Here is a 27,379-nt window from a genome sequence, read left to right as displayed (position 1 = left end):
CCCCTGTGTATATGAATGGTGCACAGCCCCTATTACTGGGATGTGTCGGATGTCCCCTGTGTATATGAATGGTGCACAGCCCCTATTACTGGGATGTGTCGGATGTCCCCTGTGTATATGAATGGTGCACAGCCCCTATTACTGGGATGTGTCGGATGTCCCCTGTGTGTTCTATGCCCATTGGGGCATAGAACAGTCATGTAGTGGCACCTGGGGGATCGGGATGACGGTGCTATTGGGGCATAGAGCAGTCATGTAGTGGCACCTGGGGGATCGGGATGAGGGTGCCATTGGGGCATAGAGCAGTCATGTAGTGGCACCTGGGGGATCGGGATGAGGGTGCCATTGGGGCATAGAGCAGTCATGTAGTGGCACCTGGGGGATCGGGATGAGGGTGCCATTGGGGCATAGAGCAGTCATGTAGTGGCACCTGGGGGATCGGGATGAGGGTGCCATTGGGGCATAGAGCAGTCATGTAGTGGCACCTGGGGGATCGGGATGACGGGGCCATTGGGGCATTGAGCAGTCATATAGTGGTACCAGGAGGAAGGTGAGCATTGGTTTTATGTAGGTCGGTGAATCGGATCTCCCGGGGTATACTGAAGGCTTAATCTGGGAATCTTTACACAGGGATAAGTGTCTTTATCTTCAGTCATGTGACTGTCATTTACACATCTCATTGGCTGAAAATAAGAATCTTTATCCTGAGCCCTCAGTGTTGTGTGTAGTTGTCATTGGGCTCTGTATTCTCCTCTCTTTACAACATAATAGGCGGTTTGGCAGCCGCAGTTGTCGGTGGAGAAACGGTTTGCTGACTCTTTGTTTTATAGACTTAGTATGACTGCAATAGTACATTGGTTGGTGCCCGGTGTTGTGTCCTCAAAGGACAACATGCACCCTGCCCAGCCTGTATATGTGGGGGTGGTTGGGGAGAGACTATTGCCTGGGTTGCAATAGTGTTTGATAAACACACACACTTGGATACAGTTGTGTATGAGTGTGCCAGTCTGACTGAGGGAGACAGGGTATGTTGTAACACCAGGCTGATACAGGAAAGGGCAATGACACCAGGACAAATGGGGGAATGGTGATTTTATTGTGCCAAGGACAGAGAGTGTAAAACGAGACCTGTAATTGGGATGTGTGCTACAGGCCACGATGACTTTTCCTGCAGCAGGAACCTGGTTTGATTTGCCCAGCTTTATGAATTGTGTAATCTGAGGAACAATGACGGAACACATGGAGGGATTTCATTGTGCAGCCAGATGTGTTAATGAGGGATGCACCAATATATCGGCGCCGAAACATATCGGACGAAAATGGCACTTTTGGCATACTGCCGAAAGTGCCATTTTCCTGCCGATACATGGGTGCATCCATCCTATTCTCTCCTCCCCACTGGGCGCTGCTCTGTGTCCCAGCGGGGAGGAGAGAAAGTGCGACGGCAGAGTGCTGTGAGCGCCCGGCGTCTCTCCTCCCACACCGCTCAGCCTCCTATCATAGTCCGGCAGAGCGGTGTGGGGGCGGAGACAGCCAGCGCTGTCACAGAAGGCTGACCTCTCCTCCCTGCTCCGCTTGCTCAGCCTCCTGTGACAGCGTGTCAGAGAGGAGAGCCAATGCAAACACTCGGCGATCAGTGATCGCTGAGTGTTTGTACATAATTGAGGACATGGTATGGTTACTGTATCTTCAATTAGGAATGAATGGGAAGTGATAGTATCGCCTACGAATGTGCAATCATGTGATATGATCACCTACAGCGACTTAGGGGTCTATTCACGAAGCTGCCGAAGGATCTGGCCGTAGCTTCGGCCGATCCTTCGGCCCTAGGACCCCTTCAGTTCAGTAGAACCGAAATTGTTCGGCATCTCGTAGAATAGCCCGAACAGCAGTGAGAAGCCTGCCGGAGGTTTGGCTCAGCCGATCCAGATGTTGGATCGGCTGAGTCGAACTCCTTCTGCACTTCGGGTCTGCCGAACATGCTGAGTATGTTCGGTCGACCCGAAGCCACACGAAGCAAGCCGATGTACGGCTGAAATCAGCCGTACCAGCCTGAAGTGAATAGCCGAACAGTGTTCGGTTCACTTCAGATCAGTCATTCACTCGGCTGCCCTTGGCAGCTTTGTGAATAGACCCCTTATTCTGTTACAATACTCCGGGCATTGGCTTCCACATTTCTCCACAACAGTTTTTTGTTCTGTTTTTACCCCCTTTTCTAATTTACTTGGTGACATCAGTAATTACCATCATGTTATTTGGGACTAATTTCTGTCATGCGTGAAGTATATTTTAGACAGTATTTTGGGTGTATAATATATAGAACTTTAGCAGGACAGATGCATTCATGTTAAGGTTAATCATTTTGTATTTCTATTCAATAAATGTGTATCTCTTTATTAAGCATTTTTTTTGATTGATTCCCAGGCTGTATATCCTTACTGGGGTTTAGTTCTTCCTTTTTCTAGCCTTAGTGTACCCCATCTATTTCAGTGTGGCACATGAAGTCTTTGTTGATGATTGATTTGTGTTCCATGTGGCTTCATCTAATGGAGTTTCTCTAGCTTAGGTTCATCAAGTAAATATAAATAAGGGTTCTGTGGTTCCTTATAAAGGAGGTATAAGGATGGAGATGGAATCTGTAGCAAGGTCTACATGGTTTTGATATAATTATTTTTTTTTAAATGTAGGTTCAGAACTGCCCTACGAGCATTTCATGGGAAGGAATGGACAGCAACAAACTGTACACTCTTGTGATGACTGACCCAGATGCTCCCAGCAGGAAAAATCCCAAATTCAGGTTAGACACTATGAAAGCACGGAACACTCAAGTACTGTCTGAAATGATTCACTTCTGGCTATGGTTTCATGTGTATCTTCTGGTTTTAGGGAATGGCACCACTATCTTGTTGTGAACATGAAAGGGAATGACCTCAGCAGTGGTTGTGTCCTGTCTGATTATGTTGGCTCAGGCCCACCGAAAGGAACTGGTGAGTGGCATTGAAGGAAAAGTAATGGCATTGACATTAGACATTGTGGCTGTGTACTAAGGATTACACTGATAATTGAGCCCGGAAATACACACAATAGTCACGGTGTCCAAGCTTGATCACCTGTGACCACCTACCTTGCCATGAAGTGTGAGTAAAGTGTCTGATACACAATAGTAGCTGTACAAAATTGTAAAATAGTACATGTGGGAGCTTTCTGCAGTCTTCGTGCATGGGACTAAAGTATATCTAAGGACAAAACCTATCTTTCATTGATAGAGTAGGAAAGTATTTAGACCCGTTATTTTTTTTCTTGCCATCTGGGGTTCCATTAGGGAGGCTTTCCTTCACTTCCTGTCTTGAGATACAACTGACAGGAAATCTCTCCATGGCGAGTGAAATCCTGTTTTTGAAAGTTGTCACTGGGACAAGTGTCCCCATTGGAAGATTTCCCCTCGGGGAGTGAACCTCTCTAGCAGGGGCACAGACAAAAAAATGTTAGTTCGCTGAAAATAGATATTTTAACTATAAGTGGGCCAATTCAGTCCCAGGCTCCTTATGCTTTCGATAATCCAGCAGTTAGTGCCCCCCGTGGCATGTGTGTAGGCCCAAGAATTCAATTGCAGATATCATTAATACTGGCTGAGAGATGTAACGCATGTTCTTGTAATTGGATTAAGGTCGGAGCCTCTACAAGGATGGTATGTGTATGAGGGAGATTTCTTCTCACTTCCTGTCCTGATGATAGGTGTTAGAACACAAAGCATGTAAGGATCATTTCCTTACTAGAAAGGAGCAGCTTTTAAATATTTATGGGGCTTCCACACCATGTCAGAAACCTAAAGAAGCTTGGCCAGAATTGGGCCTGAAGTACAAGTGCAGAGGATTGTTTGTACTCCATACTATCATGTTGTTTGCACTGAGGAATACGCTTCAATACATTTTAGGAGACTCCTCCAACTTTTCATGTTCTTTTTAGATATTTGCACAACTTTGTTTTTCTTTGTAGGCCTCCATCGTTATGTCTGGTTGGTGTACGAGCAGAAAGAACCACTGAAATGCGATGAGCGAGTTCTGACCAACCGCTGCGGAGAGCACAGAGGATGTTTTAAGTTGTCTTCATTCCGCAAGAAATATGGCCTTGGAGCCCCTGTTGCTGGGAATTGCTACCAGGCTGAGTGGGACGATTATGTCCCCAAGCTGTATGAGCAACTTGGCTCTTAAAGCAACCTGCAGATTATTATCCTTTTGCACTTAATTGTTCAGACCACAAGTCATTTCCAATTTTTAAGCCAATCATTTCTCACATCCTGACCAGTGTTTCCTGTGGTGAAGGAAAACAACTTGTACAAATGTTTCCACTTAGCACTTAATTGAAAGAGCTTTAAAGTGTTTAGTAGCCTGAGAATGAAGAATCCCTAGACACTTAGAGCTAAGGCACCTTTTGTAGTCCTGGTAAAGGTCAGTCTCCAATCCAGGAACATCCTTCGCTTTATTAACAGGAAGTAGGAATTCCCGAATGAAGAGGCCCATAGATGCATTTCAGCAGATTAGTTGCACTCCTTTTTGTTTTGCATGAAATGAAAGTAAAACGCCAAATGAACAAAGTCTTTGCGTCTTCTTTGCTGCAAATATGTGAAAGGATTGTTCTGGCTATAACATTTCTGTATGTGTGCGAAGATCCCATAATCTAGAGATCTACAATGGTTGGAGAAGATATGGGGGTTCTGCTGCTAACCTCGCTGTCGCCTTCTCTGGCATGAACACTTTGTAACTGTACTTCTCTTGCTGCATTCTTGTTCCAGGTCAAACTCCCTATCTGAATATTTCCTGTACTTGCTTTGGGTCAGTGACTCAGTATGAAAGCCCAACTACAACTTTATTTTTAATTATCTTAAAGTAGCATTCAACTTTATTTGTCAATAATGAATCCAGATCAAACGGATCTACATTGCCCAGGAAAGCATTGCTTTACATGTTTGCCCAAACACAATGATCATGTTTCTGAACAGCTGGCTCCAACTCTCTCCACTCAGCTTCCCTCAACTTGTCCAGTACAAGCTCACAAAGGACAGAGCAGTCTCCAGCAACTGTTTGTCTACTAGCTTGTCGTAGGGAGGAGTGGGGGGGCCAGGGGGAACGACTAGTTTTATTTGCTGTGTTTGTGGAGATGTACACAGCTTACTAGCACACACAAGTGTGACTGCATAGCACTCTGTTTGAGAAAGGAGTCACTCTCTAAAACAGGAAGTTCTGACCAGTGCTCGGGACCAGCTCATTCTGCAGGAAACTAAAACAAAGATCAAGAAACAGCATTCATTGCAAGTGATTTTATCAGCATTTGAAATAGCTTAAAATCCTTTTGCCTTTAATATCACTAAATTCTTATTCCCTCTTTTTTTTGGAAAGCTTAACTTTTAAGAGCAAAATATACCTTAATTAGGTTGCTGTGTCAGTCTTCATGCCCTTAGCAGCCGCCGCCGCCACCACCTCACTTCCTGGTTGAATGACGACCAGTGTAATTCAGCCCGGAAGTTTGAGCACAGGCTGTCATAAACACGTGGTAGATGAGGTCATGACCCTACTTGTGCTTACTGAATTAGAAAGTAGTTGTAAAAAGGCACTTGTATGTCAAGACTTTCAGGAGTGCGAGCACCACTGAAGCCTGCTTAATGTTTGGGTGACAGAGGAAAAGAGGGCAGTTGTCACATGATCGCAACTTTTAAGGTTAGCAGACTGTTGAAAATGACGTGTGGGGGGGAAGATGGGATTTTAGAGTAGCTGGAATTGTTGCTTTTTAAGGTCACTGAAACAGCATGACAGCTTGCATTTTTAGAAAGAATGTTTAGCAGTTGCTGACCACCTATTTCTACTTTAGTAACCCATCTCGCTTGTTTCTTTGGAATGGAATTCACTGTGCCAACACTGCCCATTCCTGAAACACCTCAAACCACGAAACAATACACATGAACTTACATTGCCAACACAGTGAACCACAATGCATGTACATTGTGGTGTGCTGCAGAGCGGGTGCTGTATACATGCTGGATTTCATGTACACAGGGCCAAGCTTGACATTTAACCCCTTGCCTACTGACTGGATTATGCGGCCACAATCGTTCAGTTGATTAATGACCAGTGACGGGATAACCCTGTCATGTGGTACAATGAGCGCTGGTCCGTGGAGGGACCATAGCTCATTGAGTTACTGCTCCTGTTGCTGGGTTCCTCGGTGCCCGAGGCACACCAACAGCAGATCAGGTGGTCGCAGTCCTGTGATCACAGTAAGAGCTGATCGTTGTGATCACAGAGGCGGCAGCAGCTCACTGGGTTGTGCAACTGCGAGCCGGCTGCGTGTTCCAAACTGATACAAAGAATCCATGAGGAGAATACTATATTCTCTGAGATACTAAGTTGTAAAGCCCCTGCAACTTAAAAAGAACCCCTTAGTGGCCCCTAGTTAAAAAAAAAATACAATTTAAAATTAAAATAAAGTTTTTAAAAAAAGGAAAAAAGTTTTACAGAAAATCTAGTGCTGAGGAGACTATTAAAGGAGAACTATGGGGTCAGTGGTTTTCCCCATAGTTCTCCTTAGGGTAACGGGAGGACACAAACTAGCGTACTCCCGTCACCCTAGGCTCAGTATACCGCGAGCTACAGCTTGCGGTATACTGAGACGCCGGAGCGGATCCCGACGTAGATGACAGGATCCGCCCAGCTGCGTGAGTGACAGCTGGCTCTGCCTATCTAGAGGCAGAGCCAGCTGTACCCGCCCCCTCCCCCGTCTGTTCCGCCAGTCAGCGCTGGCAGATCGGAGAGGGGAATGCAGCCCCTCCCACGGCAGAGAGCCGTGACAGGATCGAGAGGTGAGCGAACCCGGTATGTGTTCGCTCACCTCCCGATCTACTGAGCCGACCTGTGACAGTCTCATTGTCACAGGTCGGCTAGAACTATGAGGTGAGTGAAAAGCACTCACCTCATAGTTCTCCTTTAAAGATAGGAGACAAACCTACCACAGTCTAAAACTATTTCACGCCTTGTATTTTGTGACCTTTAACTTTTAAAATAAACTAAAATCCCAGACATATGATATGCCCTATAAATCAGGACAAATCAAATCATTTATGAATGACTTTCTGTTAGCTGCACAAATGATGTACACATTATTACTGCCAAATAAATGTTTTATTCATTTCCCATAACGTCTTCCAGGACAGCATCACGAGATGGAATCTCCTCCCCCACACACAGTAAACACGTCACTTAATCTGCTTAAAAGACCCTCCTCTCCTCCACTCCCTCAGTCTTTTGTGTTTCCTCAGTCAAGCTGGGGAGCGCGTCACAGAACGCTGAGAGGGGCTTCCATGTGGTGATGCTGCCCGGGAAGTCTTCTTTTGTTTATGGCCTGCCTGTGTAGGGCAGAGGGTGTAGGTTTGCCTACCTTATGTGAGCCCCAGGGATTCTCCTAGCGCTGCAGGAGATGAGGCTAGCTTCCTTTCCCCCTTCAGTGCCCAGTACGGGCCGGGACCGGGAGGACGGAACCCCCTTGGCTGGTCAGGGGAATCGGTGGACCACCGTTCAGAGGGGTCTGTCCGGTTCTCAGGGCCTCGGGACGTGTTCCACGGCCAGACCGGGTGGCCGCGTACGTCACTGGCCGCTGCAGCTTCTAGCCAAGGAAATATTTTCCTGGGCGGAAGTGAATCTAAAGTCCCTGTTTGCGGTACACCTGACGGGTACCCACAACATCCTGGCAGACTATTTGAGTCGGCATCGGATACTGCAGGACGAATGGGTCCTGAACCAGGAAGTATTTTCACTGATTTCAGAGAAATGGGGTTTGCCGGTGGTAGATCTTTTTGCAACTCAGGAGAATGCAAAACTAAGGCAGTTTTTTTCCCTCCAGCAGGGAGATTCCCCTCTGGCTGTGGATGCCCTGTCAATTCCATGGGACTTCCCCCTATGCTACTTCCATCTCGTGATGCTGTCCTGGAAGACTAATGGAAATAGAGTTACTGGTAAGTCCTAACTCTGATTTTTTTTTATTTAAAAAAAAAAAAGAATTTCTATATGCATATGTCACATCAAATTAAAGCCCATTTTGTCCTTTAAAAACACGGTATATAACAGGGGTGCCCACAAGGTTGATCGCGATCTACCAGTCGATCGCAAAGCTATAGCTGGTCGACTCCTTGTCCCGCGATCTGTTTACTCGAATATGTCGGACGCTACAGCATCCGACACATTCGGCTCTCCCCTCCTGTCTGTAGCGGTCAATAATACCTGCCGCACATAGCGTAGACGCGCCGCCTCTTCCATGAGACACTTGACCCGCCCCTCGGCCCGCCCTTTTCACTGTCCATTGCATCCAGCACTAGACACCAGCAGCTCCTCCCTCTCTTCAGCACATTTGACCGGCCCCTCTCCGCCTGCAGCTTTAGACACTGCCCCCCTAGTCTGCACGTTGGAACTACACCTGAAGAGCCAGAAGCAGGTAGGCTATTGGCTTGAGTTAAGGGGCTGCGCAGTTTGGATTTCTAATGCCTTGTTCACACCATCCTCAGTGCGTTCTGGTCCTATTGTGTCGAACGCATTGCGGCTAGCTCAGTTTGCTGTGGGGCAGGAGGAGGTGCGGTGGTGTGTAGAAGTGAATGGCACCGTAGCCACACCCTCTGGCCGCAATGCGATCGGCCGTACGGGAATGCAAGGCACATCAATGCCTGCGGTCCGGTCAGAAAAAAGTGCTTGCAGCATTTTTTCAGACTGGACCGGACCGCAGGCATTGATGTGCCTTGCATTCCCGTACGGCCGATCGCATTGCGGCTAGAGGGCGTGGCTGCGGTGCCATTCACTTCAACCCACCGCCGCGCCCCCTCGCACCCCACAACAAAGGCCTTAGAGCTGGTTCACACCACAAACGGTGCGCTCAGGCTCTGGAACGCACTATCGCACTCTGGCCGGTTCCCTGTGTTCAGGGGCGATTACCCGCACCCGAACGCGTGGCACATTAGTGCCTGTGTTCCGGTCCAGTGCAATCTGCAAAAATGCTGCAAGCATTAATTTTGCAGATTGCCCCGGATCGCAGGCAATAGTGTGCCACGCGTTCAGGTGAGGGCGATTGCAATACGGGCGAGGGGCATGGCTATGGTGACATTGACTTAAATGCACCGCCACGCCCCCTCCCGCAGATAATGCCTGAATCAAAGAATGCAATGTTTTAGGACCGTGTTCAGGGTTTGTTCACACGAGGTACAGTACAGTATGTTCCAGCACGTTTGGGTGGAATGCACTGTATCGCATGGTAACCCCCCCCGCGTTCTCGGCTGGGAGGGGCCGTGGCAGTGAATTGAAGTCACCAGAACGCGGAAGCCACAATGCCTACATTTCGGCCCAGTGCGAGCAGAAAAAAATAATGCATGCATTTTTTTCCGATCGCACTGGACCAGAACGCAGGGATTTTTGTGCCGCGTTCTGGTGCAAGCTAATGCACTGCGGCTGGGAAGGGGAGCATGGCTGGTGTGCCATTGACTTCAGAATGCAGGAGGGAGTTTACTATGCGATACAGTGCATTCCAGCAGCTAACCGTGCTGGAGTCAATGGCACCGCAGCTATGCCCCTGCCCACAGTGCGATCACCCGCACCCGGAACGCAGGCATCAGTGACTGCATTCCAGTACAGTTCGATCTGCAAACATAGAGCTTGCAGCATTTTTGCGGATCGCACTGGACTAGAATGCAGGCACTAATGTGCCTGGGTTCTGGATGCAGGCGGTCCCACTGTGGGCAAGGGGCCCGGCTGCGGTGCCATTGACTTCAATGCACCGCCACGCCCCTGAATGCAGGTGTTTTTTCATTGGTAGATCTCATTGAGCTTGTCATTTGAAAAGTTGACGAAAAATTGTGGGCGCCCCTGGTATACAGGTGAAACTCGAATAATTAGAATATCGTGCAAAGTTCATTTATTTCACTAATGCAACTTAAAAGGTGAAACTAATATATGAGATAGACTCATTACATGCAAAGCAAGATAATTCAAGCCGTGATTTGTCATAATTGTGATGATTATGGCTTACAGCTCATGAAAACCCCAAGAACCCCAAATCCACAACCTCAAAAAAGTAGATTATTACATGCAATCAATAAAACAAGGATTGTACATAGAACAATATCGGACCTCTGAAAAGTACAAGCATGCATATGTACTCAGTACTTGGTTTGGGCCCCTTTTGCAGCACTTACTGCAATTACTTTTGCACGATATTCTAATTATTAGAGTTTCACCTGTACACTATGTTGTTCTTTATACTCCTGATCCCTGCACTACATTTGCTATGTTGTAAGTTTTACTCCTGACCCCTGCATTGTATGCACTATGTTGTACATTATACTCTTGACCACTGTACAGTATACGCCATGTTGTACCTTATACTCCTGCACTGCATTTGCTAAGTTGAGCGTTACGCTCCCAACACCTGCACCGCATTCGCCATGTTGAATATTACATTCCTGACCTCTGCGCTATATTCGCTATGTTGAACGTTACACTCCTGACCCCAATACATTATGTTGAGTGGTACACTCCTGACCCCTGCACTCTTATCAAAGCTGCTCCAGGTATATCTTTAAACCACACCTGTATTGCAATCGCCCGCACCCGAACGCGTGGCACACTAGTGCCTGTGATCCGGTTTGGAGCAATCTGCAAAATTAGTGCTTGCAGCATTTTTGCAGATTGCACTGGACCGGAACACAGGCACTAATGTGCCACGCGTTCGGGTGCGGGCGATCGCCCCTTAACACAGGTAACCCGCCAGAGTGTGATACAGTGCGTTCCAGAGCCTGAATGCACTGTTTGTGGTGTGAACCAGCTCTAAGGCCTCGTAGACCATCCTCAGTGTGTTTCAGTGCTATTGTGTCTGCAACGCATTGGATCGCATTGCAGCTAGCTCAGTTTGTTGTGGGGTGCGAGAGCACCATTGTCACAGGATCAATGTTCGAGCTGCAATGAGGAGGTGTCCTTTTTGTTTGATGTGACCTGGTAACTTATAGAGCAGTAGAATTTAGGAAGTATTGGAGACGGTACCCCAAGTGGTCTTTGTATAAATTGTGCGGACCATGTTCCAAAATTTTTATTGGGATCACAGGACTGCCAGCTATGAAGCATTGGTCTAGGATGTTTCAGCATCTTCAGCACCTGTCTGAGAGGGGTAGATTTGGTAATGTGTGGTGGGTCATCTATATCGGCAGATGAGAACCTTAGAGCTGCTTTATTGGGCTTCACTTGACAGTGAAAGTCAACGTGTTAAAGTAAAAGCTTTGCCTTAGTCTTTTAGCAAAAAGGCTGTACCAAGTTCAATGGACTATTGATCAGTGTATTGAGGAGGTGGACAGTGCGTTAATGATGGAAGCATAATATATATTAGGAAATATAACATGCTGGGGTAGAATTCTGTAGATGAAGCCTCTTAAATGGAGTCAATGGAGAGGAAAACGTTTAGTTGGTATTAAATTGTAATTCCACTTTCCTAGGCAAATTTGGGAGAATGGAATTACCTCTTCCAATCTGGTCCCCTCTTAACCTTCCCAATGAGTACTCTCCTTGTCGCACTCCTTACCGATATGTCCCTTGTAGTGGGGGGTGCTCGCAGTGACAGCGGATGGCGCCGCGAATGTCAGCAAAATTGTAGAAATGTCACCAGTGCAATCTGCAAAATTAGTGCTTGCAGCATTTTTGCAGATTGCACTGGACCGGAACACAGGCACTAATGTGCCACGCGTTCGGGTGCGGGCGATCGCCCCTTAACACAGGTAACCCGCCAGAGTGTGATACAGTGCGTTCCAGAGCCTGAATGCACTGTTTGTGGTGTGAACCAGCTCTAAGGCCTCGTAGACCATCCTCAGTGTGTTTCAGTGCTATTGTGTCTGCAACGCATTGGATCGCATTGCAGCTAGCTCAGTTTGTTGTGGGGTGCGAGAGCACCATTGTCACAGGATCAATGTTCGAGCTGCAATGAGGAGGTGTCCTTTTTGTTTGATGTGACCTGGTAACTTATAGAGCAGTAGAATTTAGGAAGTATTGGAGACGGTACCCCAAGTGGTCTTTGTATAAATTGTGCGGACCATGTTCCAAAATTTTTATTGGGATCACAGGACTGCCAGCTATGAAGCATTGGTCTAGGATGTTTCAGCATCTTCAGCACCTGTCTGAGAGGGGTAGATTTGGTAATGTGTGGTGGGTCATCTATATCGGCAGATGAGAACCTTAGAGCTGCTTTATTGGGCTTCACTTGACAGTGAAAGTCAACGTGTTAAAGTAAAAGCTTTGCCTTAGTCTTTTAGCAAAAAGGCTGTACCAAGTTCAATGGACTATTGATCAGTGTATTGAGGAGGTGGACAGTGCGTTAATGATGGAAGCATAATATATATTAGGAAATATAACATGCTGGGGTAGAATTCTGTAGATGAAGCCTCTTAAATGGAGTCAATGGAGAGGAAAACGTTTAGTTGGTATTAAATTGTAATTCCACTTTCCTAGGCAAATTTGGGAGAATGGAATTACCTCTTCCAATCTGGTCCCCTCTTAACCTTCCCAATGAGTACTCTCCTTGTCGCACTCCTTACCGATATGTCCCTTGTAGTGGGGGGTGCTCGCAGTGACAGCGGATGGCGCCGCGAATGTCAGCAAAATTGTAGAAATGTCACCAGCACACCAGTCCTTTTAAGATAGCAAAAACTTCATTTATTGAAGTTTTTGGTCATATGACAAAAAACTTCAATAAATGAAGCTTTTGCTATCTTAAAAGGACTGGTGTGCTGGTGACATTTCTACAATTTTTCTCTTAACCTTCCCCCCCCCGCTGTACGTACTCAATTCTGTACTTCTCCGAACACTCCTTCCTCAGCAGCGCATCCTGTTTATTTAAGTTTCACTAGCGGGGGGTGGGGTCTATTACTGATTCAAATTTTCGTGTTCAATTAAGTTAAATTTTTTTAATCGGTTAATTTCGATTAATTATAACGCACATACAGATCCAACTATATTGGCCTATACACATACAGCACAGCAATGAAGTAATAAAATGAACTAGGATCACACTAATCCAGCACGTTATTAATCTCACGTGCCCCACTCAATATGGCCGCCGCTATCGTGCTGGATTAGTGTGATCCTAGTTCATTTTATTACTTCATTGCTGTGTATGAGTATAGGCCAATGCCTTGGCTGGCGCTCGTGCAGAACAAGTTTCTTGGGCAAACCCCTTAGTTGTAACGAAACCGGAAGTCAGGCGGTCGCAGAACTCGATAAGTGTTGACAGATCAACCGGCCCAAGTGGCTCCGTCGGCTAACGAAGGGAAGGGGGGGAGGAGTCCGGTGACGTCGATGTCCGTGACGTCAGCAGATCTACGATGGGACTCCCGGGAAGCCGGCGGAGAGGTGAGTGTTTTCATTATTGATCAAAAGGATTGTAATCAATCAAAACTTTTAACGTTTAATCGGGTAATTAATCGTTAGTTTCCGCAGCCCTATTAAATTTATGAACTGTTAACATGCTAACTATTGAAGTTGATTGGGGGAGGCAGATGACAGGACAGTTTGGAGGGGTAGTAAGGAGCTTGCTGGAGGATTTGGGTCAGGCGGCAGTGTTTTGCAACCATATCAGAAAATGGGATATGGTCAAAGATGGGTGGAATACTGCTTTTGCAGAGGAGGGGCAGTCATGGGATAGTCTTTTCTCATACAGTGAGAAGGCATGTGAGTAGGGGAAGGTGGGTGGTCTTCCCTCTGATTTGTTCGATCCATGGATGGGTTCAAAGGTCATATGGGGTGAAGGCTTGTTCAATGAGGACCCTTTAGTTAGAGGACGCATTGTGAAACCAGTCAACTAAGTATGGAGGCTGAATATAAGAGAAGAATGTTGGGGCCTTTAGCTCTGCCCTTTGATCTGGCAAGGGAGAATACTATAAAGCCTGATCTTGGGGTGTCAAGAACCCCATATGAATTTCATGAACAGTGTTTGCTAGAAAGAGTGGGGAATATTAAGGGAGTGGTTTTGGATATAGAAACCTTGGCAAGATATCTATTTTTAGGATATTTATTCTACCTGGTGTAGTGTTTATGGTCATAGGCTTTCAGGTCTGAGGTTTCTTTTTTGAGGTGGCTTATGTAGTTCTATGAAGTAGTTCTATGAATTCATAGTATTTGAGGTTGAATAAAGACATAAGTCCATCAAGTCCAACCTATTGCGTGTAATTCAAAATACTTTGCATAAGGAAAGCATTTTTTGAAGGGAAATTTTGGTGGTGAGGGATTATGTATATACTATATTGCCAAAAGTATTGGGACACCCCTCCAAATCATTAGATTCCGGTGTTCCAATCACCTCCATGGCCACAGGTCTATAAAATCAAGCACCTAGGCATGCAGACTGCTTCTACAAACATTTGTGAAAGAATGGGTCGCTCTCAGGAGCTCAGTGAATTCAAGCGTGGTAACGTGATAGGGTGCCATCCGTGCAATAAGTCCATTCGTGAAATTTCCTTGCTACTAAATCAACTGTCAACTGTAAATCACAGTCAACTGTTAGCGGTATTATAACAAAGTGGAAGCAACAAAGTGGGAACAACAGCAACTCAGCTACGAAGTAAATGACAGAGCGGGCTCAGCGCATGCTGAAGCGCACAGTGCACAGAAGTCACCAACTGTCTTCAGAGTCAATAGCTACAGACCTCCAAATTTTGTGTGGCCTTCAGACTGGCACAACAACAGTGTGTAGAGAGCTTCATGGAATGGGTTTCCATGGCCGAGCAGCTGCACCCAAGCCTTACATCACCAAGTGCAATGCAAAGCGTTGGATGCAGTGGTGTAAGGCACGCCGCCACTGTACTCTAGAGAAGTGGAGACATGCTCTCTGGAGTGACAAATCATGTTTTTCAGGGGTTGGGCTTGGCCCCTTAGTTCTAGTGAAGGGAACGCTTAAGGCATCAGCATGCCAAGACATTTTGGACAATTTCATGCTTCCAACTTTGTGGGAACAGTTTGAGGATGGCCCCTTCCTGTTCCAACATGAGTGTGCACCAGTGCACAAAGCAAGGTCCATAAAGACATGGATGAGCGAGCTTGGGGTGGAGGTACTTGACTGGCCTGCACAGAGTCCTGACCTCAACCCGATAGAATACTTTTGGGATGAATTCCAGCGGAGACTGCAAGCCAAGCCTCCTCGTCCAACATCAGTACCTGACCTCACAAATACGACACACTCCAAAACCCTGTGGACAGCCTTTCTAGAAGAGTTGGAGCTGTTATATCTGCAAAGGGTGGGCCAACTCAATATATAACCCTACGGACTAAGACTGGGATGCCATTAAATGTCATGTGCGTGTAAAGGCTGGCATCCCAATACTTTTGGCAATATAGTGTACTTCAATTAATTAATTTTGTTGTTAGTAAGATTGAGAGTGGGAAGATTATAACAGGGTTATTCACAAAAGGGTGAAGAGTTTGAAGAAGGCAGGAGAAGTGAACAATCTAGGACAACATAGCTGAACTGAAAAGTGAGCAGAAATGGACAATTTTTCCAAACCATGGGATGATGGGATCTTGTGAGATATTTACCACATTTCTTACCATGCTTATAGAAACCAAAGGTAACTTTTTCATTGTAGTTTTTTGTGAGCCTGGCTATATCATTGGAGGAGATGGGATTTTGTCACAGATATTGACATCAATGTATCTGGTGAATAGGATAATATGTATTGAGTTTCTAGTGTTTATAATTTTGGTAGCATATCAGAATTGGCCTTTGCCTGTTCTCTTTTTCTATTAGGGCTTCTTGTATGAAGATCCATGAAGTACTGCCCTTCATGATTCCCACTGAAGTAGCAAGAGGGTAGTAATGTTTTTTGTGGTATTATTGGAAAATAATTAGGAGGGTTTCACACCTAAGAAAAGAATGATTTGACCGCATTAAAGCCCCTCCTCCCACTTTTAAAAAAAAATTAAGTTAGGAATCGTCTGCCAGGTTGTTTTAGGGCTTGTGCCCAGATTGGGATATCCCTTCAATTGCTGTTGAGCCCTTTCTTAATTCATTAATATTCACTTTACGTATTGTTGCTGTGTTGGCCAGCTCCTAATAGCACCATATGCATAATCAAGGAAGGGCTGCATTACAAAATACTATATAATAAAAAACTATATAATAAAAAGATTTGATCTCAAAAAGGGTACAACAATGTTTTGATTAGTTGACTGGGAAAAGGTAAGATCCTTTGTCACGTTTTTATTGTCGTCTGTTCCATGCATGAAATATCCTTACTTTATGTTGTGTTAGTAGGAGTACAAATACTGCCTCAGTGTCTCCAGAACTTTAAAAAAACAAAACTTAGACCACTAGGACATCCAAAAGCAGTCCAACTGAATTGTGGGCAACACGGCTAACAAACGCCAACAGACCTACATAACAAACGGGCAAAAGGGCTTGAAACAATGGTTTGAAGCACTTTACGAAGAAAAGAGGCCTGGTAAAACAACACACACGTGAACAGATGAAGACCAGTTGACCCCTTGCAAATCTGGGAAACAGATGTCTGATGCCGAAAAGCCCAATAAGTAACTAACTCTCTGGTGGCCTCTGTTTTGTAAGGAAATGGTAGGACCCCATCCTGTAAACTCGAATGATGAAATCATACTGTAAACTGTAAGGCCCGAATTATGAGACTCCTAATCTGCCTAGAAATAGTGGAGCAAGAGGCAGGGTGTCCCCTGCGGGGACCTTCAGGAGTAACAAATATCCAACTGTCTTAAAGAAGCTGTAGCAGAAAGATACAGTAGACTCGAACAGCACGTACCACATCAAGACAGTGAAGAGAAATATTCTTAGGATGTTTAGAAGCAGAACATAGAGAGGGAAGCACATTGTCCTGGTTAGGGAGAAAGGAAACCTTATGAGTTAGTGTAGGCAAGGGAATACCCCTAATGGGTTGAAAGGGTGGTTGTTGCAAAACCAACAAACAAGTGGAGATCCCGGGGAGCCACTGGAGAACGCACAGAAACAGGAAAATTATATTTCACACTTACTTGATCTTGATCTAAAATTTGGAGTCCTACTCAGCTACCAGCATTACATAACTAGCAACTCCGACTGGGAGGGTACTGTACTGCCATGGAGCTAGTAAGGAAATAAAAATTGCACTAAAGTATGACATTTCCTGCTTCCCTGACAGCTCCATGTCAGCACAAGAGAAATAACTTGCAAAACAAGGGAGGGAAGGCTAAGTGATTTAATTACACACAGAGGAGGCAACAACTTTATACCCCAACTCTACAATCATTAAGCATCAGGTTGATGCGATAGTGTCGAATAAAGGTATGGATCGAGAATCATGTGGCCACCTTACAAATTATCTCAGGAGACACTCGGTTCGTGGCTGCCCAAGAGGCTGAAACACTCTGGGTAGAATCTGCTGTCATCGACCCAGGAACTGCCAATCCCATTGCTTCACATGCCAATGCAATAACCTTACCAACCAGGTGAAGCTAGATTTACTTGAGGCCTGCAGGTGCTTCCTAGGGCCTGCCAGGATCACGAACAGATGATCCGAGGCTCTCAATGTCACCGTGACTGCTATGTAAGACTGCAAGGATTTACCCACATCCAAATGATTCAATTGATCCTCCACATTAAGGCTGCAGGTTAGGAGGACTATTTCTTGATGCATGTGGAATCTTGATGCAACGTTGGGAATGAAGTCCAGCATCGGTACTAACACCACTCTGTTTGCTAAAAGTTTGTGAAGGGCTCCTTGTAACCAAGAGCTGCAATTTATGACACCCTCTCTCGGAAAAGCCACTAATTAGAGTAGAATTTTCGTGAAAACCCTGGGAGAAGTGTTATGTCCGAAGGGCAGGCATACAAATTGAAAGTGCAGATGAGCCACATGCGAATCACAGATATTTCTGAAACATGGGGAGGACCGGAACATGAAGATAAGCATCTTTCAAGTCTATAGAGAGAAGCCAGTCCCCTGGCTGAATGACTCAATATCGTTAACAAGAATTCCATTCTGAAGTGCTCTTTCTGAACGAACTTGTTCAGCAAGCTCAGATCTGTGAACAAAGATTTTGCGGCGCTAAATCCCGTTCAGTGTTTAGATCTATGTGATTAAACAATTTACTGTGCCATAAAACAATGGGAACTTATATTTGTGACCAAAGTGTCCCTAATCGGAAAAATATCCAAATATGGATAGACACAATATATAAATTATTTCTGTGAGAAAAATGTATAAACAGAGTGAAAACATATATAGTCCATCACAATTAATAACAATGTGAACCAATATTAACAGTGAAAAAATTTACCACAGCCATACAAAGGTGACTGTGGTAATGTGACCTCAGTCCAAATACACCGACTTCCAGATGATTAAACCGTGAACTGTTGGTGATTATTTATAAAAAATCTAATTCCAAACTCATATAGTGACAAGTGCAATTATTGACAAATGTTTTTGAAGGATTTGTAATCGTCCTCCAACTTTTTATATAACGTGCGTGTGCATAAGTGATTCTCGTAGTGTCACACACGAAGCCCCCCTGGGCAGTGCACACTCACCGCATACAAATCTTTTTACACTTTGTAGACAGCCTGAAGCAGGTATTGGGTCAGATGTCTCCTAGCACTTCACTTTTAGCCAGACCTTATCCCAGAGGTATTCAGACACTCTCCAGTCTCTGTTCATCCAGTGCAGCCTGGTCTCCACTCCCCACTCTTTTTTCGCACCAGAAATCGGAGAGTATACACCTGAGAACCGCTCCTGGTGAGGCACCTTTGTCAATGCCCTTTGGGCAAATTAGGTTTCGACATAAGTCCATATAAATTTTTTTTTCCCCGCTGCAAATCAGCAGCTCTGTTGCAATGAAGGAAGAGACAGAGGAGGCCTGAGGAAGGTCTATGAATGCCCTCAGCACCCAGCGATCCTTAATATTGTCCGTCTAATCGATTTTGAAAATAATCGTTAGCTGCAGCTCTACCGCCCAGACTTGCCCAAGCATGGCCTCCACTTGACAAACCTGGGCAGGCAAATCCTCAAAAGTACTTCCTCTGATCCTGTCCAGAGGAGGGAGCGCCCTTCTTAGTTTTCGAAAACGAGGCTGAGATGCTCCACCTTCTCCGGCTTGTGTGATCTTACAGTCCTAGAAGACATCTGGGAAGCTCCTCTGAAACATGAATTTTGCTGTCTAAAGAGCCCTGTGGAAGAAAACCAGACTTCCCACCAGTGGCCTTAGAGATTGCTGCCTCTGGTTTATCTCCCAACAAAGACTGCCCATTAAAGGAGATTTTACACCACCCCTGCTTAGAAGTGGGGTCCGCAACCCAAGGCTTCAACCACAGGACCCTCCTCCCGATGACTGAAAGGAGCATAATTTTAGACATGGAACACGCCATATCAATGGATGCTTCTGCAATAAAACATGGAGGCCAGTTTTAAATTTTTAAGTCAATCCATTATCTCATTTTTACTGAGATTGCTGGAAACAGCCGACTCCATGTTATTGGCCCATACTTCAAGAGCTTTTGAAGGCACAGCCAGGGCTACAGCTGGTTTACAGCCACCACCCGTCAGATAAACACCTTTCTAAGGTCAAGATCAATGCGCCAGTCTAGCACATCTCGAAAGGTTACAGCATCGTTTAGGGCCTGTTCACATGAGTTTCAGGTCCGGATCAGCAGACGCGGTGCTATGTGTTTTGCCGCGTTTTTGCTGCGTTCCAGTAAAAAAAAAAATACATTTTTTTTGTTGCTGGAGTGGGGTTGTCAGTATGTAAGCTGCAGTGCAGTGCGTTTTTGACGCGTTTTCTGACCGCACAAAATGTGACATGCAGTATTTTTCTGTCGTAACCTGAACGGACTGTGCATGGGAGAACTGTAGCCCATAAAACACATAGGGATACATTGGGATGCATTTTTAGTGCAGGAGCGTACGGATCAGGTCAGCACAGAAAACGGACATCGTGTGAACAGGCCCTTAAGGGCAAGGTCACATCCCTTGCAAGTCTCATTACTGCAGCATCCACTGCAGGAGCTAGGAAATGGAGACTTACTATCCGCCTGGCCCCACTCATCCATTATAATCTCCCTTATTTCCTCTATGAAGGGAAAGTTACAGGCTTCTTTCTTGATATGTTTAAAGAATCTTCTTTTCAGGTTCGCTGACCTCATCCTCCCACAGTAATGCTCGTCTCACTGATCTCACAAAAGGCTGGACTAGGGAAAAAGTCAAAACCCTCCGGTTGAACTTCCTCGGCTTCAGAGGCATGACTATCAGACACAGACTCAGAGTCTTCTCCTTGCACCCAAAAATGAAATGTAGCTGGATCCGCCTAACAAACCTCTATCTGGGAAGTGCCTGCTCAAGGCTGATCAGTGGATTGCGCACTGGATACAAAGTCCTTCAGAGTCTTGGCAAACTTGCCTCATCAAGATTAAATGCAAATTATCCAGTTTTGTCATTAGTAGCCTCCTGAAAGCAGCTTCTACATGCTCTTTTGCATTGTAATGCTGGATAAATACATGCCCAGTACTAATCTGAGTGTGGCTGATAACAACTATAATAATCAAAGTGGCCAGGGTGTCCACGATGCTCCACTGACAGATCTATTGCACTCTCTCTCATAATTATTGCAGAAGTAGCCTTCTCCACAAGGGGACCTTTGTCTTGAACAGGAGGACGATTTATGTTGGTCTCAACAGCTAAAACTTCTGATCCCGAGATTTCCATGAGAAAAGAGGGAGACAGCCTTACCTTCTTTGCAAACGCTGTTCTTGGGAAGGGGTTGGCTTGTCGGAAGGCATAGTGGAGCAAGATACAGTATCCAGAAAAGGGAAACACAAGGCACAGTGAGTGAAAACCAAAAGCATGCAGGGAAGGAATGTACTAACCCATAGGATAGTTGCCTATAATCCTACCTGAAACCGAATGTAGGAAGGGAAGTGTTGGAAGGCACAACACAGTGGCAGCAAAGATCCCGCAGATGGCAGGGACCCAGTCCACGGTAGAAAGAAACCCCTGCCAACGTTAAATACGCCGCCAGAGGAGGCTCCACTCTCCACGATGACGCTAGTGGTCCACAGCCCATGCGCTGTCCACCTCACCGACCCAGCGAGAGGCATGGAACACGTGTGCCACCTCCCGTCAGCAGGAAGACTGAGGAGACGGAGCCACAGCCACACCAATCACAGGGGAGTCTGCAAAACACGTCTCCTAATAGCAGGGAACCAGGCTGGGCCGTCTTTAACGCAGGGCAAAGAGGGCACTTGCCCCGGGCCCAATCAAGGTTGTGGCGCCCAGAGCATCTGCCCCTTGAGCTCGCTGCCCACAGAAAATTGCCGATCGGATTGCATAGAATAATACGATATGGCAGCGGCCGCATACGGCAATGACCCTCAGTGTCACCTTTACACTGGAAATAAGCTATTGAAGTGCAGATCGCACTTCAATAGCTTATAGCTGGGCTGCAGGAGCCCAGAACTGACAGCCCAGGGACCGGAAGTGATGCAATCTGCATCGCTCCCGGTCCCATAGAACGGGGAGGGGATCGATGAACAGAAGTTCGTCGACCTCCTCCCCAGCTCCCCGCGGACACAAAGATCGCCGGTCCCGGGCCCGTAGGAGGGGCAACGGAGCCCGGGAAGCACGGCGGGGGTGTCCGGCGGGGGGGCGGCCCCTTCTTCGGGACGCAGAAGCGATCTGGCGACAGGTAAGTCGCCAGGATCGCTTCTGTTGTAAAGCCGACAGTCGGCTCTACAAGTTTAAACAGAGTCCCGGCGGCAAAAGTCGCCGGGAGTCTGTTTAAACAGCCCCGATGCTGGCGACGTACACTGTACGTCGTCAGTCACGAAGGGGTTAAGCACAATAAACATTTTTAGCTGTTCCCTATAGTGCAGTGGAACTAAAGAAGTACTAATTGCAATTTTCTAAATTCTTGTAGAAAGTAAGAAAATTGTGATGTATTTACAGAACATGCAAAACATACATAAACCAGTAAAATTGTCACTTTTACAATATTTTCATGAAACCTTTGGAGAAACGTTAGTCTTGAGAATGATCACTGCAATCCACCACCACAAATTTAGATTGTTTGAGTAAACAAATGTTATTAGTAATTTTTCTTGATGTTTGGATGCCTTTAAGCTCAAAATCTGGCTAAAACTGAAATAAATTGCCTAGTGTACATGGTAACAAACTGATGTGAAATTGCTCATTACTGCATCTTTACACCTGTCACAGGCAATGTTGGTAAGTATCTTATCATTTGTTTTTATTGGGCTATGTATGGTCAGCCATAATCCTTCAGAACCTTTTTCTGGACATCGACAGTTGATATCTCTTATGGTATTAAAATCCATGGATCCGCCATTTTTTATCTTAATATGGTTGACTTTTTCTTGTAGTATGCAAGTTTCATACATGTATAGCCAATGGCATATTTAACCTGGTGTACTTTAACCTTCTTAAAGTCTGCATTTCCCTTCATGTAGCTGCATATATACATCCTATCTGTATAATGGATTACACAAACATGAAAGTACATCCAATGCATACATTTCCACCTGGTGGTTGCTTTACATAATGTAATAATAAGATTGATGTGGAGGGAGTCTTAACAGCAATACCTAAAACTATCTACATTAACAAGTTATACTGTATATCTATAGAACAAGTCTTCATACACAATATTTGTTAATGGTGTACAAATGGACAAGAGAAAAAACTTAAAGCATGTACTTTTTTTTAATGTTATGAATGGAGTTCAGATCAACATGTTCACAGACAGATTCAACAAAAGGTGGAGGTAGATTATTTCCATGTTTTGTTTTTTTGAAGTATTTCTATTCGATCATGTCTCTCCCGGCTGAATAATTTCTGAACATTATTTAAACACCTTAGGTTTAAAAACCATATTAGCGAATGCAGTAATTTTGTTTCCAGTCTTTAAAAAGGCACATGCTAAAGGCAAAGTACCTTATTATACATACCAAGCCTGCAAAAAAAAAACACAACCATATGTATGAGACTTTATTTGAATATCATATAGTGAGTACAAAGACCCAATTGAAATTGTATTACTCCAGAGAGCCCAATGGCACTGAAAATACTTTAAAAAAAATCATGGTGAAAGAGATGCTGAGCACTTGAAAGTAGTTTATCATTGTTACCCCCAGGCAGGAAACAGAATAGCTTGTTTAGGTTATTGTATTGGATGGATACAAAATTCAGGAAAGCCATAAACATTCCGATCCTACCGCCAATTTGATTATCCACTTTATGGAAATCTTTGTTACAGAGCCAATCCTCTCTTCTGACTGGGTCACAAGCTTGGAGCTGCCTGCAAAGATATGTGGAGGAGGGAAAGCCACAAGGCCATGGTATATTGTTTAAAGCGTTTCCAAAAAACGCAAAAGCAAACATTTTTTTATATATTGGTGTTTTTTTAATTCTTAGATATGAAGGCTGCATTAGTTCTCTTTTTTTATCCTTTTATTTTCAGCTGGTGATCTAGCCAGTAAGTCTGTTATTTTTCTGCTTCTTTTAACAGACCAAACTGATAGAGCAGATAGAGACAAACCATTTAGTACTGACAGGGTGCTTACAATGGACAGCTTATATTCATTTATGCAAAACTGTCACCTCAAAAGCGGGGGAAAACTTACTGTAACTGCTTAAAGAGAGTTAACTGGTGTTTGGATTTGGTTTGTCAGTCAAGTCCACCTAAATCTACTAGTGCATCTATCACTACCCTCCCCACAGGCTGACAATGCTGCTGTCCAAGGGGGGCTCCATTACTCCTCCACAGAGTTTAGCCACCCTAAGACAGGAAGTGTTACTGGCTGGGTCAGCAGGTAAAAATCAAGGAAAAAAGCTTTAGCATTAGACAACTAATGGGTACACCACATCTAAGAGTTGGTAAGCTGCAGCATATACATTTTTGTCTTTAGGTTTAGATACACTACGTTTTCTTCATCTCAGAGGCATGTGGACCCACACAGCAAGTGTTTTAAGACAGAGGTGGTTATTTCTATAAAACTGCAGGGGAATTTTGTTAGGGTGCACAATAGATATACACACCTCTTATTGGGGTTGTACACCTCCAATTCTCAAACCATCATTTTCAGGGAGACATTTGTCCATCTACAGACAACCTTACATAACTGTCTCAACACAGTAATATTTGGAGCCCCTCCCTTATGCATTTAATCTATACATTGTGGTTGTCATACTCCTAAAACAAAACCTTCAGAAATGATGGCTTTCAAAGGATCATTTTCCTCTTATTTCTAATACTAGAAATTAATCACATTGCTCCAATTTACATACAGAGTAAATTTCTGAATTTGCCTGGCAGTGTTAAAGTATCCTTGGCACTTAACAGACGTTTAAATTTGCGTTTAGTTTTTCTTTAAAAGTTTAGTTTCTGTGTTATTAATTCAATTATTATTTGCAATTAATGACCAACTAGGCCATAAAGGAAGGTTCAAACAAACAAAAACAAATACAAATTTAGATACACCTTATTAAAAAATATTTCTCTTTCTTCTGCAATTCCTCTATTGCTCAACAACTTGCAGTCCTGAAATAATGATTTCTATTGTATGCAGCTCAAGACTATTCTGAAGCAACTGGATACAATTACAAATAAAACAAAAGGAGAGTCCTGAGAAGAGGGGTAGGAAGAAGGTTAGATGCAATTCTGATATTTTAAAAATGCACTCCTCAGATGTAAATGTTCCTTGCTCTTAAATGGGCAAACATTATGGCTACAAGATAACCAAGTCTTCCAGAAACAGTTAAATGCTTAAATGCAAATAAAACAGTTTCAGATTACCGGCTTATTCATACCATAAAGAATAAGAGAATACTAGACAGGTATAATTGAATAATAAAAACACATACAAATAATAAAAAAACACACATCATTTTTTTTTTTCTTCTGTGGTACAGGGATAGCCGACTTAGCATAACAAGGTAGGTTGAAGGAGGCTGTGAACAAGGAACAGGGTCACCTTTTGGATGCTTTGATATAACGTTGTACAAAGAGAGAGGGCTTTGAAGATGTCAACATTATACTTGATCTGGCAGGTATCTTGATGATTCCAGTATGTCTTCCAGGGAAAGTAAGGACAAGTAAAAAAAAGAATACATTTGCAAACCTACTTGATTTGCCCAGAAATAGGTGTTATGTGGCACAAAAGGCTAACTGCAAGCTTGATGAACAAAGATATCATTTAAGTGATAATTGAATGCCATCAGTGAATCATGTAAGAGACAACAGATATATGAAGTTAGGGTAAACTTAAAGGGTTCTACATAGATGAACAAATAATTTAAAAACTACACATGTATGAATCTTTCTATCTTCTCTATACAAAACTTGTTACGATAAAGTATTCAGGCTTATGACCACCACATAGTTCAATGATGCAATGTAAACCCCATGAGGTAGGTTGAAGGAGGCAGGTTGAAAAGCAACCATAAACAATACAACTTTACACTGAAAATGCCAAATCCTCCCCCCCCCCATTTGATTAGATACAGAGAGGTCAGTAGTAATCCACAGAATGCCAAGGGGTGATTGAGCTGTTGCAACAAAAAGCGCTGAGAAAGACTCATTGCCAAGGAGGCCATAGAAAGGTCCAGGCCACAACAGATGTTGTAAGTATTAACTAAGTGTCTTGCGGACAGGATTCTTTCCTTCAACCAATATGTCTCAGGACGCCTAGATACAGAACTGTGCCCACAGCTCTCACAGTTTTTGGCTTTAGACAAAAGATACTGGAAAAGGCACAAAATATGCATATTGCATGAACAATCCAAAAGTGACTTATCAAGTAAGCTGTTACCTTTACTTGTTCAAGTAAAGAAATTGACCTAGGTCTCATGTTAGATTTGCCCCGAACACAATACTGTACACTTCACAACATGAACACTTACAAGGTTATTCAATAAAGTGCAAAGAGCAAAGTTGCAAGTGAAAAGTGGGGTATCAATACCAAACACATTTTTTGTGCTGGCCAGAGTCCAGCAAAGTGAATCTAAAACAGACTATTATCAGCTACATTGTTCTTAGCTCCGAGGACTCCATTGCCATGCTCCTCTATGTTATGGACTATAGAAAAAGGGAGAGGTTCTGTGGTCCTGATACAGAAGGGTGAGGGAGGGTTGTCATTCTACAAAATACAGGAAAAAAGAAAACACGGCCATTACATCAAAGGACTATTAAGCTGCAATATACTACATTCATGTTTTTGGTTTAGATAAGCTTTAAGATGTAGTCACCCTTACTGCACTTTTTACTTAGTGCTTCACTTCTTGCACTGTTTACTGAATAAGGCAGTTGGTGTAATTCTCTTTGGCTAGTCTTCTAGTTAAGCTAGGACTCCTATGCAGTTTTGGAGAACATAAAAATAATGCACCGGTCCTTATTGGTGTTAAGTTGCACCTGGAAATAGGAATTTTGTATGAGCTTACTATAAATGGAAACTATTTACCTAGTCTTGTAACCAAAATATGTATAAGAAAATATCATTACACATTTTGGGATTATGGGGGGCAAACTGTTGCAGAGTCTCTTTAAAGAGGGTGTTTAGCCATGGCACGTCCTGGAGTTTGAAACAACAAATTTAAGACAACAGCAAAGTAAAGGGCTGTTTAAGAACAGACAAGGTTGTTTACATCCCAATGTAAATGCACAGTGATGGTTAAAGGACTTTTGATTTATGGATGGAGCTCTCTTTGATATGGTGAAAAACTGATATGCTAGTAAAGAAAAATCTAAATAGATTCCCATTAACACCCCCTCCTCTCCTTTAACAGAAAGTCCTCTATTAGGCCACCAAGAAGGCATATGAAATGTAAAATGTTTTACAACACTTACCTTGTATGGAAAAAGTAGCACAAAATGCCTAATTCCAAATAAGTAAATGTCAATTATTTACCACAAAACACTTTCAATAAATCTCTGGTCAACAATTCGCTCCCTGAATATTATGGTGTGTCTGGGACATAAAATGATCAAATTTTGGTAAATAATCCTATCTTACAAAATGATGAGACAGGAGGGTGATAACACTTACCTTGTATGGAAAAAGTAGCACAAAATGCCTAATTCCAAATAAGTAAATGTCAATTATTTACCACAAAACACTTTCAATAAATCTCTGGTCAACAATTCGCTCCCTGAATATTATGGTGTGTCTGGGACATAAAATGATCAAATTTTGGTAAATAATCCTATCTTACAAAATGATGAGACAGGAGGGTGATGAACATTTTTTTATTTACAAATATACTAAAATATCTCCGACAGTGAGTCACACCTGCTCCCCTCACCAACCCCCC

The 27,379-nt window shown here is 44.1% G+C and overlaps 1 protein-coding gene across 2 annotated transcripts in view; it reads left to right on the top strand.

Moving 5' to 3' along the window:
* The window catches only part of LOC108797496 (phosphatidylethanolamine-binding protein 1-like), a 17,339-nt gene extending 1,583 nt beyond the window's left edge, over positions 1-15,756 (top strand). The window contains exons 2-6 of one of the 2 annotated variants that reach the window (XR_001941892.1): positions 2,688-2,797; positions 2,887-2,987; positions 3,997-4,260; positions 5,093-5,095; positions 15,742-15,756. Coding sequence is in view for 1 of the 2 variants with exons in the window: in XM_018569097.1 (XP_018424599.1) it covers positions 2,688-2,797; positions 2,887-2,987; positions 3,997-4,211 (426 nt within the window). In the remaining variant the exon portion in view is untranslated. Of the gene's footprint in view, positions 1-2,687; positions 2,798-2,886; positions 2,988-3,996; positions 4,544-5,092; positions 5,096-15,741 lie in introns of those variants that run through there. The other variant, XM_018569097.1, reaches the window with a different exon arrangement.
* The last annotated feature ends 11,623 nt before the right edge of the window (positions 15,757-27,379 follow it).

This window comes from Nanorana parkeri, unplaced genomic scaffold, assembly GCF_000935625.1.
Source record: "Nanorana parkeri isolate BGI_ZX_2015 unplaced genomic scaffold, ASM93562v1 scaffold1286, whole genome shotgun sequence".
Taxonomy (NCBI): domain Eukaryota; kingdom Metazoa; phylum Chordata; class Amphibia; order Anura; family Dicroglossidae; genus Nanorana; species Nanorana parkeri.
The sequence above is the reverse complement of the archived record's forward strand: the minus strand, read 5'-3'. Positions and strand labels throughout refer to the sequence as shown.